The 19,757-nt window shown below is 39.3% G+C and overlaps 1 protein-coding gene across 1 annotated transcript in view; it reads right to left on the bottom strand.

Annotated features, from left to right (window-relative positions):
- Nucleotides 1-19,757, bottom strand: part of ADAMTSL3 (ADAMTS like 3) — a 195,170-nt gene that overhangs the window by 26,488 nt on the left and 148,925 nt on the right. Inside the window, exons 16-21 of the mRNA XM_075431302.1 lie at nucleotides 17,415-17,701; nucleotides 10,195-10,324; nucleotides 8,948-9,140; nucleotides 8,105-8,284; nucleotides 7,185-7,338; nucleotides 1,821-2,901 (exon numbers count right to left, since the gene is read on the bottom strand). Of these exons, the coding sequence (XP_075287417.1) occupies nucleotides 1,821-2,901; nucleotides 7,185-7,338; nucleotides 8,105-8,284; nucleotides 8,948-9,140; nucleotides 10,195-10,324; nucleotides 17,415-17,701 (2,025 nt within the window). The remainder of the gene's footprint in view (nucleotides 1-1,820; nucleotides 2,902-7,184; nucleotides 7,339-8,104; nucleotides 8,285-8,947; nucleotides 9,141-10,194; nucleotides 10,325-17,414; nucleotides 17,702-19,757) is intronic.

The following is a 19,757-nucleotide window of genomic DNA, read 5'->3' as shown; positions in this document are numbered from 1 at the left end:
TTGGGAACAACAGCATGAATAAATCAGACTATCAAAGTTAAAAGTGAGGCTTGGCAAGAAATACATCTCTCCAGAGGAAGCTTGGTTTTCAGCAGGACTGGGGAATTCACAAATGTATGGTCTAATCTGACTTCCAAACCGCTGCAGGGTTGGTTTTATTTTTTTAAATATTATCATCAATTAAGCTAAAGTCTTCCATCAAAACCCCACAAGTGTCTTGACTACCTTGCCTGCCATCTGAGAGGCAAGACACGAGAAAGCCTCACAGGCTGGGGAAGAGGCTGAAAACAGCAGCCTGGACTTGTCCCCTTTGTTGCCTTTCTCAGCAGTAACTTACATGAGTTACGCCACACATTCATCACGTCCAAAAAAACTGTAGCTCTGGCATTCTCCCACACTGAGTACACTTACAAAAGTAAGAGATACACACAAAGATATTAAAAATACTTGTGTCTCAACAAAACAAGCCACCTCGTGCTTGGCTCAAGTATGGCCTTCTTTTACAAACCCAACAGATAAACAGCCCATTTACCTCCTCACATTCTTTTTCAGATGTAACGCTATTAATGTCTCTGGCTTTTGAGTACACACATGTATATATGGATTTGTGTATAAGAAACGTTGCCGTGAAAATAACAGGAAAGACACCTACTTTGCCAAGGTATGCCTTAAGTACAAGAATATATGGACTAAAATGAAGAAAATTTATGAAAGTAGACATTAGGAATCAAACAGATACTTGTGAATAAACAAAACATCGTGTTAAAAAAAAAAAAAGTATCACTTGCAGCAAATTAATGGAAAATTATGCATATTTCACAAAATAAACTTCAATGGTGGGAGCTACATGGTTCCAAAAACATTTGCACTTTTAAAAATGGCTTAGTTTTGGTGTCTTTGTTTTAATTGATCACCCTGCAGAAGTATATTTTTCTTGGCAGTGTGGTTAATCAGTTAAGTATGTTGAGAAATATCCAAAAGCACCTTTATCTTTTCAGAATCATTTTTTTCATTACTCAAGAGCTAGCTATAATTCCAAGAGGCTCACACACGAAGTTAATGTTAATATCAGGTAAGCTTCTCATTTATCAGCAATGAAGTAAAAGTATTTGCTCAGTCTTGAGCAAATATCTGAATATAACACACACTTGCTGTACTTGTTCTTCAGGTGTAGTTCTCAAATATGATGGTAATGAAGTTCTTTATTATTTTGTATTCCACTGTCCTCAGCAGAAATATTTGTAAATCCTAAAGTATTGGGAAAAAAAAATTCCATAAAAGTTCCCTCTTTCAGCTGAAGTTCTGCAGCTATGGTTATACCTAAAGATCTACAGTTTTGAAGGATAGTGAGGGTAGCAGTGATATTTTCCCTCCTTAAAAGGAGTGAGGACTAAGAGTTCTTTTCATCTATACCATGGCAGAAGTTGTTAATGTGTCCCACCGTATCTGGTATATGAATGGATCCAATAGGCTTCTTAATTTGAGTATAAATCTGTTCATCTTCTGATGCAGCTGAAAATATTAAGTCAGATCACAAAATACAGGATTAGGACACCCAGAACACTTCACCCAGTAAAAAAGTCAATCCTCCCACGTAATACTGTGGAAATGGACATAACACTTGGATGTTAGTAAAGCCAAACAATGTGACAGACACTTGAAAGAAAAAAAATAAATTAAATAAAAAGATGGAAGGCACAGTGTTCATGGTTACCTCATTTTTACAACACTTTGTCTTAATATTGCACAGTAGGGTGGACTTTACAGTTGATAGTGACATAGTAAGTCATTCAAAAACAAAAGAGAAAATATTTACTTACTTTTTAGAGGCTTTTAATGTCTCACCATCTTTTGTCCAAGTATATTTCACTTCACTAATACCAGCTGTTTCACACAGCAGATTGACAGCATGAGTATTCTTGGTCAGAAAAACTGTATTTCCAATGCGTACAGTTACTGTTTTGTTGAAGGAAACTCGAGGAATTTCCTTTTGCCTCATAATAACTGGAACCTTCTGGTCAAACAGTAACTTATCAACTGTTTTTGTGCTGAAACGTTCAGATTCATTGGGTGATTTGCCTGTGAGTTTTGAGGCAAGTTTTTCATCCTGGCCCCCCTTCCATTTTTCAGTAGTTGGTTGTGGAGGCCTAGAAAATTCAGCAACTAATTGATGAATGACCTGGGAAGCCAAGTCATCATTGACTTCTCCAGTTTCGATGAGATGACTCATGTTCCTTATCAGTTCTTCAAACTGCACAGTGTCCATGCTATAGGCGCCTTGAAGAACTGCTGCCTCCAGGCGTTTATTCTTGAATTCACGAGAGCCAAAGTCTTCTGCTGAATTACTCCCAAAGGTTTCAAGATGTCGCAGGAATGGCTGATCGTTTACTTGCCTGTCACCAAGGTAGAGCTCATTCTTCTTGCTCCACATTTGCCACATTTTGCTCATTTCATGCCATTTGGCCCCAAAGCTGTTGGCTTCATTTTGATCTGCATTACTGGTCTCACTGGCATGTTTTCTAAGATTCGGTGGTTCTATCAATCTGTTGTCAGTACCAATGAGTTTGAGTACAAATGTTTCATGCACAGAGCCTGCAACACACCTGTATGCACCAATATCAGTAACTTCCAGACTATGTATTTTCAGCGATCCTGACTTTGTGATGCCAAGTCTTTTAGAGTTTTGTAAGTGTTGTCCATCTTTCTCCCACCGGATAAGTGATTTCTGGAACCTTCGTACAGGGCACTTAATTACAACAGATGTTTTTGGGAGTAAGTAGGCTCGGCTTCCTATGGTAAAATTAATGCGCTTCTCTTGTCTTGTCTGAATATAGACTCGGTGAATACTGACTATCTGAGGTCCATGTGCAGAATACTTTGCTGGAAGCTTTGGTTTAACCTCTGAAAGAAAACAAAGTGTTGAAAAGTATCTAACAATTGTCACTCATTCTTATAAAACCCACTTTTCACAGAATGCTTGACAGAGCTTTTCCCAACTCTGTTCAAGTCAGATCGCAACATGCTCAGCTTTTACCTGAGTCACAAAAATTGCAAAAATATGAACAACATGAAACCACAGCATTCCCCTGCTCCAGCCAGTGATTCTGTTGCTTCTTCCCCAGGTCTCCTAACAATAAAAACATACAGTCAACATACACCTGTATGAAGGGCATAAATGCTGCACATATACATAAATGTATATATATGTGTATTGTATAATGTATTAATTTATATTATATAAAATCATATAATGGTTTTATTTCCTACATACTTCCTATTGCTGCCTCAGAAAGGCTGGGCATGACAGCAATGGAAAAAGTGAATCAAAAAATTTGAATACATTATCACTTTCCCCATATTTGAACACTGTCAAGTGCAGAATGATCTAAACAAAACAAAACCTATCCAACAAACGAGGCTCCCCTTGACTGCTATTTGAATTGTTGGCTGGCCATGCTGGTTGTCTGATTGTTAGCAACATAGGAGGTGAAAGAAACAGTCAGTGAAGACACAGTACATGTAAAAAGCAAGGCCACCCTGTAATCAGTGGCTGAAGGTAATTTCTTCGGGTTGAAAGATGAGTTGCTCACAGTGTTGTGTCAAGAAAGCAGGGAGGAAAGAGAAATAAGGTTAAATAATCAGATGAATTGAGAAAAGCAGACCAATAACTGCATAAAGCTTCCTGCAGCCTGGGTATGGAGACACTGATAGAGCTTCTCCTGCGTTGCACTGCAGGCATGTGGATGCTGAAAGGTTTCTAGGGAGCTGCCTGAACCACCACCACCACCACAGGCAGGCTTTCCCAGCAGCGGCTGGGTAGGCACGCTGGAGACAACACGAGAACGACTGCTGTGTTTTGGGTACCACTGTATTGACTCACTGCTGGCAGCTACCGTGCCCCACTTTGATCAGCAGAACTAATCTTACTAAGAAAACTCCAGGTAGGTGAGAAACAAAGCACAGCAGGAGGTGTGGAGCAAGGGCACGCACTGAGTTCATTCCATGCAAGACGAAATTGGCCAACTGGGAAGAGCCGGGAAACACTCTGCCATGGTGCTGGAAAGCAATCCAGTTGTGTTTGGTGACCCAGCTTTTTGGTACATGACAGAGTAAAAACTCAGAGCCTGCAGAATGAGTTGATGGGCCAGGAAATGGACACACAAATCAAAATGCTTCTCAGCGTACCTGAATCTGAAATCATTACTACTCTTCCACTTGGTAGGCACATAAATAAAATGACAACTACACTTCATGGCACACAAATGATATTTGAAAAACTGCATGCCTCTTATATACATATGCTTCAAATATGTTGTGAAGAAATAGGTGAAAAGCTAAATGCTTCAAGCATTCAATAAGTGTGTACACTATATGAACTACACCCTAGAGTGCATTCTTATGCTTATAAAACAAAATGGTTATTTTCAATGTTTTGGGTAATGAGTTCAGACCTGTGGGAATATCATGGTTTCATAATTACACAGCTTTTAAATTGGTATTCGTTATCCAGATACACGGTTCCCTCAACCATTTCACATGGCACAACAAATAAATTGCTTTAGGCACTCAGTTTACTAAAATTATTAAAGTAGCGTCCTGTTTTTAGTAAGTTACTGGGCCCCAAACATTTATTTTTAGGGAAGTGTTCCAGTATTAAATCTTCCATTTCCAAAATCCAACTTACAGACACAGTAAGTGTAACTTTAAACACACAAATTAAAATACTTCAGGCTGTGCTCTGTTTACAATAGTTATTCCAACATGGAATTAAAACCAGTGCATACTTATAAATATGTTAACAAGTCTCATCCATTTCATTTTTTAAAAAAAGAAAGACCACTAACTCTCATTAGCAGTTCAACACTAAAGGGTGTGTGTATTTTTACTGGTGACTGGTGAGCAAGGCTAGGAGTGAAACAAAGTTCAGAGTTGTGGATGGCAGGCCATATAAATACATAAGGTCATATAAATATATGAGGCCACATAAGTATGTATTTTCTAGATCCTTAGTATCATCCAATCTTGCAGCTGCTGAGGTAACAGACTGTTCAGGAGAGTCTTTTTCCTACAAGGTAAATATTTCTTAAGGATTAAGTTGTTCTGGAGCCACCGGACATTATCACCTGGTACAAATCCATCTGCGTCCATGACCTCTAAAGGTCCTCTACAGATTTAGCTGGGCGCCAGGTCCTGGTGACTTCAGGGCTAGACTCCTGTTATATCCTACTTCTCAAAACCCAGAGTCAGGAATCTTTCTGACTTAATAGGGCTTATTAAGTAGAAAACAGCTATGATTACTAGTCCCAGGTTGAAAGATGAAATCTAAAAAGCCTCCGCACTGTCATAAGACAGTAGAAAAGAAGGAGCTCATCTCAGCCACAGAAGCGTGAATCTTGAGGAGGCCCATTTGGAAACACTCCTCCCAGAGGCAAGAACCCCTGACAGCACACATGCCATGCACCAAACTACTCTTCACTGAGTCTGCTTCACTCTTCGTAGCTAGCCGTCTGCCCGTCCTGGGGCCATGCTGAGGTCCTGCCTGCTATCCACTGCCCCGTCAAGGCAGTCTGAGCCCACGGCTGCAGGAGGAGGAGATGCCTCCTGCATGTTCCTGTGAATCCAAGGCCACTGCTCCCAATGCCCTGGCTCCTTCTGCAAAACCCAAACTCGAACTGTGGGTATGGAGACATCCCACACCTTCCCCTGCCCTCCTGTTGCCTAGCCAGGGAATCGCCAGGCAGAGCTGAGCTGCAAGGGCTCCCTTGTTCCAAGTGGTTGTGGAGATGAAGGGATTGGATAGTCATGCTCTTTCATGACTTTGATCTGCACCCATTCAGTACGATCGCATTCCCTCTGCAGTCCACTGTCCCACTTTCTTGGCACTGCGGTGGAAGCTGACAATGTAACTTTAATATCAGTCTGTGCTAAGCAATTTGCAAACCAGCTTCACTGCCATCCAACTATCCACAATTAATTAAATTCAGATAGATATGCAGCTCAAAATATTTTATTAAACCTTATGCCAAGGACATTCCTGAAAGTCCACAGGGCTTTATTTAAGTGGAGTTTTGAACCTCAGGATTTTGGCATGTTAATCTGAAATGCAGGCCAGGAAAAGAAGTTTCATATTATGTATGAATCAGTAATTATTCTATTTCTTACTTTGTTTTGTGAATAATTTTTAAAACAAAGCTTCAAAATGTATAAAGTAGCTATTTCTTGACAGCACTATGAATTAGGTCAAAACACGTCCATCTCTGTGATCTGTGATCAAAACCAAGGCTCTGTTTTTTACCCCACCCCAAAACTAAAACCTCTCATTTTTTCCTTTCTTTTCAGCGCCCTGCACCCCAAACCTATGAACTAAAACTCTCCTTTATAAAGGAAGGAGAGCACAGGTTCAGACTTAAGGAACTTGCATTTAGAACTGCCTGTTGTAAACTATTTTACATAATTCATCCTACTCTATATCAGTAAGGTATTTCCATCAGTGTTACACATATGTAATTAGCGTAGCTACCCATCAGCACCACAGACCGATTGTGCGCCAACTGTACAATTCCTATAGACAGCTTTTTCTGAAAAGATTTTTAAATAGACAGTAAAAAATAATGGGTTTTTGAAGAGTGTCTCTACTGTCATCACTTCCTGCAAAGATCATGAGACTGGGATTCTCATTTCTACAAGGAAAGATAGAAATTATACCTAAAGTTATCACTGGCACAGAGTCTCAGGTTTTGAATTCCACCACGCTAAGCGAAATGTCTGGTGTAATACAAATGCACAGTAAAAAGACAAGCCAGAACTGGATTCTTATCTTTCCTAATGTCCTTTGCAATTTATACTCAATTTAGGGATTGGTTGTTTTCTTTTCAGTTGGGATAGCGTAAAGGATAAAGGAAAAATCAAATCAAAAGTAGGTAAGTACAAGCATGAGAGGCACGTACCATTAAAGTCTATTCAAAAACTAATTTGTTAGATCATAACCTTTATTTCTGACTGGCAGAAAAAAAATTAAAAAGAATCCTGTTATTACTGGTCTAGTAATTATGACATTCAGTTTATGCCTGATTAGTAACTTTGTGAAAGTATAGGGAGATGAGAAAATTAACTTGTATACAGATTTTTCTTTATAACTAGATCATTCCAAATCGGCAAGAAACTACATCAAATAACATACTTACTGTTGCAGGGATTCATCTGACAAGACCTTACAAGCAGTGAAGGAGACAGACCACTACACATTGATCCATTTAATGTGACATATTGTCCCTTTGCTGTTAGGTTTTGGCAGGCAAGTTTCCTTCTCTGGATTCCAACACCACAGCTTACTGAGCACTGTGAAAGGAAGGATGCAGTCAAGCTAAACTTGGTGTCCCATGCCACACATGCTAATTTTAAAGTGGTTTGTTGTTTTGTTTTTTTTTTTTTCCATCTGAGAGAGAGTGCACAGGCTTTACTTCTTATGAACCTTTGTGTCATCCAGACACTAAACTCTCTCCATTCTTCCAGGCAATATAAGACAGATAATTTCTTCCAGCAAACAATTCAGGAACAATTAAAATAACATGACAGTATTTCTTTAGCCATGGGCAGAACAGAGCAACAAGATCTAGTATCGAAGAGAAACAATTCAGCATATTCTAAACAGTGTGTCAAGTCTCTCAATCCTCTCTCCTAGTTTGCATTGCACAAAATTTAAGTGCAGCTTCTAAATTCACTTTTATAAATCTTTTTGAACATGGAGTCATAGCAAGCTTGCATTAAATGGGCAAGGAGGAGGACATATTCCAGAACAATGCAAAGATTTGGTTTTTTGAAGCCATAGTATAAAATAACTGTAGCTAAACATGTCTGGCAGAATGCATGCAATGCATTACAGCCTGTCCTTCAGCAGCTCAAACACAGCTCAGGAAGGGGGATGTGGTCAGTCTGGTTGTAGGCAGGGATGCACGGCAACTGTATCCACAGGTACAAGCCTTGCGAAACCTTTAGCTAGCCTGTGAATTTCTTGCTCCCAGACATCATCTTCACCCAAGCAGAAATCATTAGAGCTCATGTTGCAACTGAAGGTTTTGGTTCCCCCTTGTTGGTGGCTACTCACCTTGGACCACTCTCGCATGACTAGCTGAGGAGGACAATCAACTTTTGCACATGGCTTACTAGTTGGCAATTTAGGTTCGTGGCAGGTATCATCAGAGCGTTTCAGGAAACTTCCATCTGTCAACAGCTGCTTACAGTACACTTTGCGGGTCTGAATCCCTCCTCCACAAGTACGTGAACACTAAGGAGAAGAAGAGAGCATACCATGGACATCTGTGCTCACATATCACACTTATTTTACACAAACGCTGTAAGCTCTCCCCCCTGCCCAATTATGCTCTCTTGAAAAATGACATCTACTTTAAATTAAAAAGCAAGTAGCACATACAAAATTCTTCTGTTAAAACATTCAGCTAATATATTAGAGATGACACGAACCTAACTAGTAAGTTAAAAAAAATCACACCACCTGAATGCAATTAAGTAGTACAAATCTTAAAGAAAAACCTGCATCTTACACATAGATTTGCCCAGGTCTCATACCAGTTACTATACCTTGTGGGAGTTTAGGAAACTTGGTCCTTGAGGAAAAAAAAAAGCAGCAATGTCTCCAAAAGCAAGTCATTGCATTTGAAGAACACAGAAAGAGAGGTGATGTCTTGAGTAACCGGTATCCAGCCTTCTGAAATCTTAAAAAGGACTTTCCACCTCATCCTGTGACTACCCATTGGCATAGTAGTCAAAAGTAGTTTTTTTGACCCTGGATTAGTTTGTTCTAATGAAATCAGTTGAAACACTCTACATACCAAAGTTTAGGAGCTACCTTCCATGTTATTCCTGCTGGAGAATTTGAAGTTCCTGGCCAGAGCAACACATTTACGCTCTTTTGGTAACCCAGCCGTACCTGTTGCCATTCTTCGACGTGCCAAACAGGGGGACAATCCACCTGGTTACATGCTTGCAAAGAATGAGGCTTCTTGTCTTTGCAGTCCTCGGCAGGTGCAGCAGATCCTCCTGGCTGCTGGCAGTGCACGTCTCTCGTCTGTATCCCAACCCCGCACGTCGCCGAGCAGCGTTGCCAGGGCCCGCTCTGCCACCTGTTCCAGCAACACAGCCAAGAGCCCACGTTTCAGCGACTCACTTCAGGGTGAGGAAGGAGCAATCATACCCAAACAGATCCCAGCCAGAAGTAACTGAAGGCATAGTTATTGACAGATTGAGAAAACCTCCCTTTGGCTTGGCTGTGATGCAAAACTATAAACTAGATTTATAAACTTGCAGGTAACAAGGAAATGCAAAAGTTATTGAAAATAAAGAGCTATTTCCAGACAAATTCAACCCCAAATTTACTTTCCGAATGCTCCTCATAAAAGCACAGCCTGTTGGCAACCTGCTGGCATTTATATTTCTAAACATAAATATGTAAATAGACCTTTCTTACATTTACAAAACTTCCTTTAAATGTGTACATGTTTTCTATAAAGCATCCTGTTCCTGTTTACTTCTTCCCTACATTTTGCAAGAGGAGGTTTCTGCTAACACGTAGAAACAATAAGCAAAGGATCAGTGATGTCAGAGACCAAAAGCGGGTAAATAAGGCAGCGCAAGTCAAAATCTCACATATTGCCCTTTCAAGTGACCAAATTAGCTAGGTTTTCTTGGATTTGGACTGGGTTTGTTCTTTTCCTAGGATCTCCAAATAAACGTAAGAAGCCATACAAACCGTGTGGAGCTACTAAAGAAGCATGAAATGAAAACAACTTTAAATCATAATTTCACTTTTTTTTCATTCAGTAAGGATAGAAACTAAATATTCTCTGGGCTTTTTTGTGAAACTGCTCTAAAATTTTCCTTGTACCACTAAGAAGAATTAAGGCTGTTTTTCCAACTCTGGCAAACATCTACACAGAAGAGATTTATTTCAGAAAATGTTCCCTATTTTATTAGTGAGATGTGAAGAGTGGAAAAGGAGTGAACAAGACCAAAAAAAAATCCCAACCCCAAAACCTTGTTAAAAACAGAAGTAGTGAAATTTCATCCCAAAGCAAGACCACAGTCCTGCAATCTGAATCCTTTCTGAGAAAGCCAATGTTTATTTAAGTCATATTAACCATTTCTTTGCTACAATATGATTTCATTATTAGAATGTACCTCGGAGGGCAAAGCCTCATATTGCAAGTACGGGTCATTGCCGGCGGTCGCTTGGAATTGTCACACAGGGTTTCATTGACGGCTTGTTTTGTCTCTACATGCAGACACATTGCAATGGCTTCTTGTGTTCCTGAATTAAAAAGGAAAACACTCATGAAACACTGAAGATGGAAGAGATATCTGTAAAGCTTATTCTTGAATAATACTCTGTAAAAAAGCTATAAATACTGAATTAGATAGCAGGCTTAAAAGTAACATAGCAAGTCAAAAGGAACACAGAGATAGTTCACATATTTAATGCTCAAAAGATATCTGTGAATTATATCTAACGCTTTATTCCATGATATTTAAAAGGCTTGAGCTGACATTCTACCTCTCTGAAAACCAACTGAGAATAGGCTTCTCTCTCTGTTCACCATCAGATGCTACATCTGCCTGGTTCTGTAATGGTCCCAAGCCATCTACTGGTTTCATTACCAAAATCAGGGTACAAGTGATTCCTTCTCACTTACCTTGACTTTAAGGAGCTAAAGACCTGCAAAAAAATGTAATCAAAAATGCAGAAAACTTGCAAAACTATAGTCAGGAGAATGGCTGACTACACACAGAATCTTTCTCATAGGGGCCAAGAGGTGCAATAGTTTTGCTGAAGGCAGCAAATCTGACCCAGACTAGAGCTTTCCTCACTCGTGAACATTCCTGGCACCTTCTGACCTGCAGCTCTTGCTACCCGGATCTTATTACTGAGGCATGAAAAATTACTAATACTCAAATTTCTGTGAGTCAAAATGAAACGTAATATAAGTTTGCTTTAGAGCAAGTCAGCTTAGCGAATACACATTTTGTGAACTACTTTTATTGTAAACCTATACAATTATCCAATCTTATATATCGTATTTTTTCATATGAAAGCCTTGCTCAATTTTAAAGCTCACTTGTACACAAATGAAAAACAAGATGGTTTGTGATGTACTTGGGGGATCCTGCGTGTCTGGGATGTTCTATATAAGCAACTCTAAGGATCATAAACTTGTAGAACAAAAAAACACTGAAATAATAACATACCTGTTTGGTTGCTTGCAGGTAAAAATGGCTTTTGAAGAGGCACATTTTAAAGAATTTAAATCCATTTCCTTCCTATCTTTCATCTCTCTCCAGTGATTTTGTAAGGATACAAACTTGCTTTCAAGAGCAGGTTATATTTCTTTTCTTATGACCAACTTCTACGGTTTCAAAGGGGGTTGCATTTTTAACTAGAAACCTTCACTAACCACTGCATGCTATCACCTATGACATTACCTCAAAACATCACCACTATTGTTACACAGAGGCTACTACAACTGTTCTTGCTTCTGTGCCAGTTGTGCATGATGGCTGGTTTCTTGGCACTGTGGATCATTAGCCATTCTGATTTCAGCATGCTCAATGAAATATACACTGAAAATTTCGTCTCCATGCCAATGGTCCATATTTCTCTCCTTTACAACACAGTCATGAGCACCGTCATTCTTTTCATAAACCAAAGCTGTTCCTTCTATCTATAAACCACTCTGATGTAGTCCAGGGTATCAGCCAGCCCAGGCCACAATCCCTCTGTGCGACACTTGCACCAGTCCAACTATTTCAGACGCTTCAGCAGGAGCAGACCAGCAGTGATTTTCACAATAACATAGATTCCAGTTTCTTTCAGGCTCTCTGGTACACCTTTAGATCCCCTCTGGGACTCGTTTTCAGTTCAGAAAGACCTTGTTATATAAATGTTTTGGCTACCTCTATAAAGTGATGAATTTTTATAGAACAGAAGACCTGACCTTAAATATGATTGACAAGCTATTCAGGTCTCTTATATCAAAGTATCAATAATTACATTAACACAGAACACATGCATTGAGTAAACAGTGTTTTACTAGCAAGACTGAGAACAAACCTCTAACCACGAATATCATGACTATAATGCAGACATGAAAATGCTCAAAGATGACAAACCAATAAATAAACATTTTGTCAAGAACTGTACTGTTTTATTCCAGACTGACAACCAAGGGAATCAACCATTTTCTGTCCAGTTGACCTCCACATGTTTAATAGGAGCAGTTTCCCTGTCCCCTTACGTAGGAAATGCACATCTGACTGTCTACAGGAGAGAAATAAAGACTTAGAAATTGTTTTCTGGTAGAAGCAGAATGACATGACCAGACCAGCAATCAAGCAAATATCAAGTGTCCATATAATCTCTATTGTAGGTCAAAATCCACCCTATGTTACCACCCTTTAGTTTCACTGACCTCACTGTGTTCCGGTGGGAGACCACACTCAGAGGTGACGCTGCTCTGGAACAGGTTGTAATAAATAATATCTTTTTAATATCTCGCACAAAGGAGGGGAATGAAATGAGATGCCTTCCAGACAAGCTAAGTCGGCAATGAACCAATGGGAAATTTTATCTTGGTGTTATAAAAACTAAATTTGTCAGACAAATGAACAAAAGGCACATCATTCCAGGTGACAGGATTTGACTACAGCTTGCCACCTGGACTTCATTAAACCACTTCTGCCTTGTAGCATGACCTACCTAGCTTTAATTGTGTTACCAGAAGAAAATGTTGATACGTGGTGTATCTTTCATTTGACTTAACCACAGGGCACGAATTGCAGTAGTGATTCTTCCCCACAGGGGCCTTATGGATGGAAAAATGGCACCCTGTTTTGATGCCGCAAGTACAAAACAGACATTAAAGAGTTGTTAAAAACATACCATGCACTCCCTTCCTGTTCCTCGGTTCTCAGTTCAAGAACTCTATTCAGTAAATAACTACACTTAATTGATGCAGCATTTGCTTGAACTTAACTGTCAAAATGTCTTGACAATTAATTAGATTTCTCACACCAAACTATAATTTTCCATTAGTTGGGAACTTCAATCAAATGGAAAAATCTAATATTCAAACAAGCAAAGTTTTATATGTATGACTTTCTTGGCTTATAATATAAACATAGTAGATAATTTAAGTAAAACATTATGTATGCAGCAGGGAGCATTAAGTATTTTTACAGTAATCTTATGCACTATTGTAGTAATTATCCTACTATTCAGTGAAATCAAATATTTTCTATTTTAACCCAGCATTCAAACCACATACATTTACATTCTTTTACAAGCTTTTCTGTGCAGTGAAATACACAGGGCATGAAGCTGTGTTAAAAGATCAGAATGCTTGAAAAAAGCCCAGATTTTTGTTTCTGCCTCTTTTAGAGTACAAAGAAAACAGGGGTGGAAAGTTGCTGTGCAAATGGTAAATGGGTGGATCTCTTCTCTATACCTGGAAGAGGAAGGACAGTCATTTATTTTCATCAGATAGTCTCAGTATGGTGGCTGCTTAAAAACATGTACTATCAGCTGAAAATAACTCAGAAGAAATCCCAAGTTCTATATATGCCTGATCCTGTCTGTAAATCTATTGAAATTGGCAATGGTATTTACACTCCTTCTGTAAAAGAGTAAACAGTTCGTGTCTGCTACTAATGAAACTAGTGAGAGGAGTAACCAGTTAGCAAATCACTTACAACACCGTTGTGAATGGTCTCAACTTTACATGCAAGTCTCAGAACGGTCATTGTTCTTCTTAAGGGCTTTTAAATTTGGCTAGAATCAATTAATTTTCTAAGAATCTCAGGTTTCTTATAAATAAAATGGTAAACTTTTATCTATTACAGTCCAGACAAAAGCCTGAAAACACAACTCGACTGCATTCTAAAGCTTCCAAAGCCACAGACTATAGAGGAAACAACGGGAAGTATGTATGCATTTATTGCTTAATCTCATTATTTTTAAGTCAATGTAATGACTTTAGAGAGCCTGAATCATAATTTTTGAAGCATATGGAATATAAGTAATAATAATTACATTGAACTACCAAAGTACGCCTCTTGGAATTAAAGGGATTTTTAAACAGGGACACAGACAATGTTCAGTTATTTTTTTAAATGGAAAACATCCCTTTAAAATATTGTAGAGTAGTTAAATGATTGACAACACTAAAGAAATGCAGCAGATTACAAGAAAAACATTTCTTCTCCTCAGGCATACTCTATATTTTGATAACAACTATTACTTCTCACTGACAATATTATGAAAATTAAACTTCTGCCGGGGGCTCTCATGTTAGGGCCAAAGTTCTTCAGCTTGGAAAAAAAAAAAAAAAAACAAACCCAAAATATTCTGGGAAAAATAAGGTCAAATCCCGAGATTCCAGAGCACACAGTTGGTTTAATTTCAGTTTTGGATTTCTTCAGGCACTGAAGACAAAGTAGATCTTTAGCTTTCAGGACGCTTACAGAGTTTCCTATGGATGTTAAAGGTGACGTCTGCCTCATGACAAACTGGCCTGGATAACTTTTACTGGCACTCATAGAAAGATGGATGAAAGAAGCATTGATTATGCTAACAAGCATAACACAACACAGCAGTCCTCAAAAGCAGCAAGCTGTGTGGCGCTCGGTACGCTGCGTGACAAGCCACCCAGCTCCGGTGCAGAAAGCACACAAAATGACCAAAGACTCCCGTTACTAATGCTCTAGGGCCTGCTGAGTATGATGAACTGGAAAGGAAAGATGATGTTTGATAACTGCAGATTGCTCTGTCTCTGTAATTCTAATACCTCAAAAAACAATGTTTCCATCTGCATTTTTACGTCTGCTTTGGAGAGGCACCAGAGGGGATTTTGAATTAAAAGTCTAGTCTGTATGAGGATTTAAAAAAAAAGGTGCAAGTGACAAGCACTGAACCAGAGATTCAGTCCTTGCTCAAAGAGTGGCTATAAAGCTTCCAGTCTGCTTAGACCCTGCAGGTTTTTCCCTCATTCAGAGAGAGTCAAGCACTAAGCAATGGGGGTAGGGAGTTCCGAGGATACAGAAATCCACAGGAATTTATTTTAATAGCCACTGCTAGATACATACATACTAGAGAAAAAGTACCTAATATAATTTACATCACACTGGGATATTCCAAACTCAGACAACATTTATTTCTTGTAATGAAAGAGTTCATCTAATTGAAATGAGATTTGAACATAAAACTTCGCAGAAATGGATCAGCTCCTTTGAACTACACAATGGAAAAATGGTAGACAGTGAGATCATTAGTTAGTACATTGCAATAAGTTGGAAACAGAAGACATGTCTGGTTCCCTTAAAACTGTTTATCGGCAGGTAATTTCTGGTCTGTTTGAAAGCCTTTGCCAAGGCAGCAAGAAGACCAGAACTGATAGAAGGAAAAAACCCACTGCTACCTAACTAGCATAGCAGCACAGGGACTTCTGAAGCTGGTCATTGATAAAATATCCTGACAGCTTCCCACATTTCCCAGGAGCACCACATAAGAAAAACGTCTAGACATAGTACCAGTGATACCACAGAAGTCTCAAGAGCACAAACAGATATTTTCTTTCAAACTTCTTCAAATGGGTCATTTCTATTGTGTATCAAACAACTGGTTAGGTTACTGTGAACACCCATGGCACAATTCTGGGTCAGGCAGCCTCACAAATTCATGAAAGGGCCAGAAGTCAACAACAGAATTCACACGCGGCTCCCTCAGGATCAAAACTAAGCTGAACATGGGATTCTGCCCATCAGTCATTTTGAAGTTCCTTTGTGCCAGCAAATGAAACTATTGTCTTCAGTACAGGCTCCTTAAATTACCATCAGCTTGCGCTCCAAGTGGAAGTTTCCGTGTGAATGTTTTTGCATAGGCCAACTCACATGTGAAGATGCAGGCAATGCAACGATGCACATGCGCAACAGCAGACAAAGACCAGAGATTATTTCAGCCTAAATGTCTGCTGATGTCCTCAAAACTCAAAAAATTTTGAGTTTCAGAATAACTCTGGCAAAGTTATTGGCTAAAAAGCAGTAGTAAAATGGATTTAAGATGACAAAGAAATGATTGCCCATTACAAAAATCAGTTGAGGTATGAAAAAGAGAACTACAAATTTAGTAGTAATGAAAGCCTTGTTTCTGTTTTATAGCACAATTTCCTTATTTCTAAAAACTCCCTCCTTAAAATGAAGAAACAGACAGTCACAACAGCTGTCGCTACCACCACACTTTTATCCATATATGCTTGGACTACAGCCTCTACCTTGCCAGCCATGATGCCCACTGAAGGTAGTGAAGGGAATGGGATGCATCAGCTTTTCTGATCACATGTGCTGCTATTCCTATGGATCAAGCCCATCAGTAAACAGCAGTAGTAAATGATAAAGGAGGTGCTCATCAGTCACTTACCATCCCGCTGATAGCATATCCTAGGGCGTCCCTCCCAGCTTCTATCTTCAGGGTTTGAACTGGTGAATAGTACAAAGAAGGCTGCTTTCTGTGAGCTTAGATGGGCTCTCTGCTTCCAATTGTTTCTGTTCTCCTCTTTTCTACATTTTTTATTTCTTCTATGGGTACAACTGTCTTCACTTCCCACTGATGTCATCAGTCCTGTCACATATAGGTGTGTTCACAATTCCACTGCCTCCACTTAACACTTCATAACTCACTTGTGTTCAAGTCCCAAAGTGCAGTATGTAGTAGCAACACCAGCAGCCTTGTCTAGTAACATGTACTTAGGACGACAGGGAGATTCGATTACATCCAAAAAGGAATGTGCCTAACTACTTGCAGACAGATGTATGGCACAGAGTTCCTATAGAGTGATATACCGTACCAAGACCTAAACAAACTCCCATTTGATCTTCATGCTGGTCAGACTGAAAACAAACCTCCCCAACTACAACCTTTTATCCTTGCTGTACTGCAGAAAATGACAGCATTTTGGAAGATATGGAATAATTAACACAGGAATGTTAACTCCAAAATTATACACTTTCAGTTCCTAGGAAAACAGAGGTCATCTAAACATGCCCAACACTGATGTATTAAACATGCTGGTACCACCTACAGCTTGGAAGCCGAGACTCCTGCAGTAACAAGACTAAAGCCAGTTGCTGTGTCCACAAATTCTTGCACCTTACTTAACCAAATAACATCAGTGTTTGAATGCAGGATATAGAGGAAACAAAGTAGTTTTAAACACTCTATGCATAACCTAGAAATAAATTAAAACTCGAAGCTGCATGTTTTCCTACAGATCAACACTAACAGAACACCCAACAATGTCAAACAAAGCCAAATTCTTACAATGCAGCAAAAATAAATAAACAAATGAAGGTACCTCCAAGACATGTGGCTGAACAAGGAGTAAAGCCAATGTATTCCCAGTCGTAAATCTCACTGCCATCTTCAGCATGTGAAAATTCTGGTGTGTAGGGGACAGGATCACTGTCACAGGAGGCCTGGTGACAGACTCGTTCTGTTGGTGGCTTCACATCTTCACATTCCTCTTCAGGCAGTTCAACCTCAGTCTGAGTAAACGCAAGAAGAATTTGGCACTTCACATCTCGCACCTGTATGCCACTGCCACATGTGGCGCTGCACGGAGACCAGGGTTCGGGAATAAACCTGCAAATAATCACAGCACAGTAGAAACACTGTCATTTTGTTCTATGTAATTGTGTCTGTGTTAAAACATGGCTGAAACACATAAATGTATGTTTATATACAAAACAGATGACACTTAATACTATTAGATGTTTAAATGGAAGGCATAATCAAGTGTCTTCAGTCTTTCACTTGCCTCCCATCCCAGACCATTTCTCAAAAGTCACAACAGAAAATATACAAGAAAAGAGGAGAAAGAATCCTAAGGAACAGGGAAAGCTGTATCCTTCTTTGGGGAAAAAGGACATCACCTAAATCTTTTCTCAGACTCCTTCAGTGTAAAAAAAGGAGAAACTCCACGAAGACATATCTATACAATACAAAATAGCTCCCCAGGTACACAGACTTAGGCATATGCCAAAATCATATTTGTGGTCTGCTAAATCTGAGAAGGACCATCACCTTATGTCATACTAATAATCATCAACCAGACAGAAGAAAAGCACTTTTCAAATCTAGCTATCTCCAATGCACACCACCGCAGGCTGCTATTCAGATTTAATCTTGTAAGAAGCCTCTCATCTTCAATAAAGCGGTCTAACTGTCTCAGTCTATAATCCATCACTTTCATTAGAAAGCATTTATGCTTCTAATGACCTATAGCAAAATCTTATTTTACAGATCATGAATTTACTGAGTAAAAGGAAGGTTTAGTCTATAATATTCCGTGACTTTGAGGGTCACATTAATATCTGACAGTAATTTTCAAAGTGGCGTTAGAGCCAAGGGGCTGAATTTCATTAATAAAGTCATCCTGAGTGGCTCTGGGGTACAGCTTATAAGAAATCAAATACAGAGTTTCATAGGACATTGTTTCAAAAGGTTGTAGTTGCTCTTTATTATAGGTCCAAATGCGGCTGATGATCAAAACACAAATGGGAGATACAGCAGGATATATTTGACCTATACTAAAAACATACTTGGAAGGAAAAATCCAAATTAGGATTCAAAGAATTTTTTCCTTATCTTCGATTAAGAATAATCTTTCTCTTTACTGCAGGAAAGCTGCCCTTACAAATATAAGAACAGTTCTGTTCTTATCAGTATTTATGATCTGGATACACAGTAAGCATAGAAAAACGTCAACACCATGTGGTTGATTCTGTGGACAGTTTATCATCTTGAGCCAGTGACTTCTTGCCAGTATATACAGAGGAAGAATCAAACAGAAGAAAGGAGAACAGATGAGTGGGTAACCCGTAAGGGCTCTCTCCATCAGACCTTGGGGTAGTCAGCCAAGCTGTGCTTGGGGCAGACCCCACGACAGACAGTCTCCTGTGGAAAAGACTATTCACATTTCCAATAAAGGTTACAAGGTAACCTGGTTATTCTTTAAGGGCATGTTGATGAAATACTTCTACAACTCCACTATGAAGATAAATAAAGATGTCAAAGCCCATCACTTCAAAGTTTCCTTGAACAGAGCATCAAAATTTTAGTTAGAGCTCACTGGTCCTTGACAGTAAAGGGCGCAGTATCCCCAGCTCCTCTTGAAACCAAGGAAAATTGCTAGCGCTCATCACTTCACAAGTCTGACTACCTCTGAAGTAGATGACAAAATAGATTTTCATTGGAAGAATATTACCAAAACAGTGGATGGCTGTGTCCTACGGCGAAAATCTGTGTAACTGCCCTGCTGGTGCAACCAAACAGCCCATTGAGCCCAATGGCACAGCTGTTAGGGGTCAACGTCCAGATACTTTTGATTGTAAATTCTAACTGAACATCCGTGGGAAAAGCTGCAAAGGACGACTTTCTCTTATCCCAGTAGATGAAATCAGCTTAAACATAAAACATCAGATCTCCCAGTCTTTTCAAAGACAGCCATGCAAACCACCTAGGGTGGCCATGGCAAAATCACCCTCATCCAACAAGACGCTTAAGTATGTGCCTAACTTTAAGAATATTAGCAGTCCTTTGAAGTCAATAGGACTATAATGTGGTTCAGAGTTAAACCTGTGCTTAAGTGCTTTACTGGATCAAGGCCATTGTGGATAGGCTTAACAAAATTATGACT

This window comes from Opisthocomus hoazin, chromosome 10, assembly GCF_030867145.1.
Source record: "Opisthocomus hoazin isolate bOpiHoa1 chromosome 10, bOpiHoa1.hap1, whole genome shotgun sequence".
Classification (NCBI taxonomy): domain Eukaryota; kingdom Metazoa; phylum Chordata; class Aves; order Opisthocomiformes; family Opisthocomidae; genus Opisthocomus; species Opisthocomus hoazin.
Note: the sequence above shows the minus strand (reverse complement) of the source record. Positions and strands in the feature narration are given on the sequence as shown.